General features: G+C 73.9%; 1 protein-coding gene across 1 annotated transcript in view; it reads left to right on the top strand.

Annotated features, from left to right (window-relative positions):
* ESPN (espin) overlaps positions 1 to 379 on the top strand; it is a gene marked incomplete at its 5' end in the record, with an annotated part of 34,169 nt that overhangs the window by 16,024 nt on the left and 17,766 nt on the right. Inside the window, 2 exons of the mRNA XM_010850199.1 lie at positions 12 to 106; positions 254 to 360. Coding sequence (XP_010848501.1) covers positions 12 to 106; positions 254 to 360 — 202 coding nt within the window. The remainder of the gene's footprint in view (positions 1 to 11; positions 107 to 253; positions 361 to 379) is intronic.

Here is a 379-nt window from a genome sequence, read left to right as displayed (position 1 = left end):
CCATGCCAAAGTGCTCAGCTGGCTCCTGTTGCACGGCGGCGAGATCGTGGCCGACCTGTGGGGCGGGACCCCGCTGCATGACGCCGCCGAGAACGGGGAGCTGGAGGTGAGGGCGGGGCGCGGGCGGGCCCGGAGGCCAGGCGAGAGCGGGAGGGGCGGGCGCCCTCTGCTGGCGCCACGCTCGCAGCACAGCTCTGCCCCCGTGCCGAGGTCCCGGCTACCGGCCAGGGGTCCTCACTGCGCGCCCCTGCAGTGCTGCCAGATCCTGGTAGTGAACGGCGCGGAGTTGGACGTCCGCGACCGCGACGGGTACACGGCCGCCGACCTCGCGGACTACAACGGCCACAGCCACTGCACCCGTTACCTGCGCACCCGCGCG

This window comes from Bison bison, unplaced genomic scaffold (assembly GCF_000754665.1).
Source record: "Bison bison bison isolate TAMUID 2011002044 unplaced genomic scaffold, Bison_UMD1.0 scf7180017864289, whole genome shotgun sequence".
In the NCBI taxonomy this organism is placed as follows: domain Eukaryota; kingdom Metazoa; phylum Chordata; class Mammalia; order Artiodactyla; family Bovidae; genus Bison; species Bison bison.
Note: the sequence above shows the minus strand (reverse complement) of the source record. Positions and strands in the feature narration are given on the sequence as shown.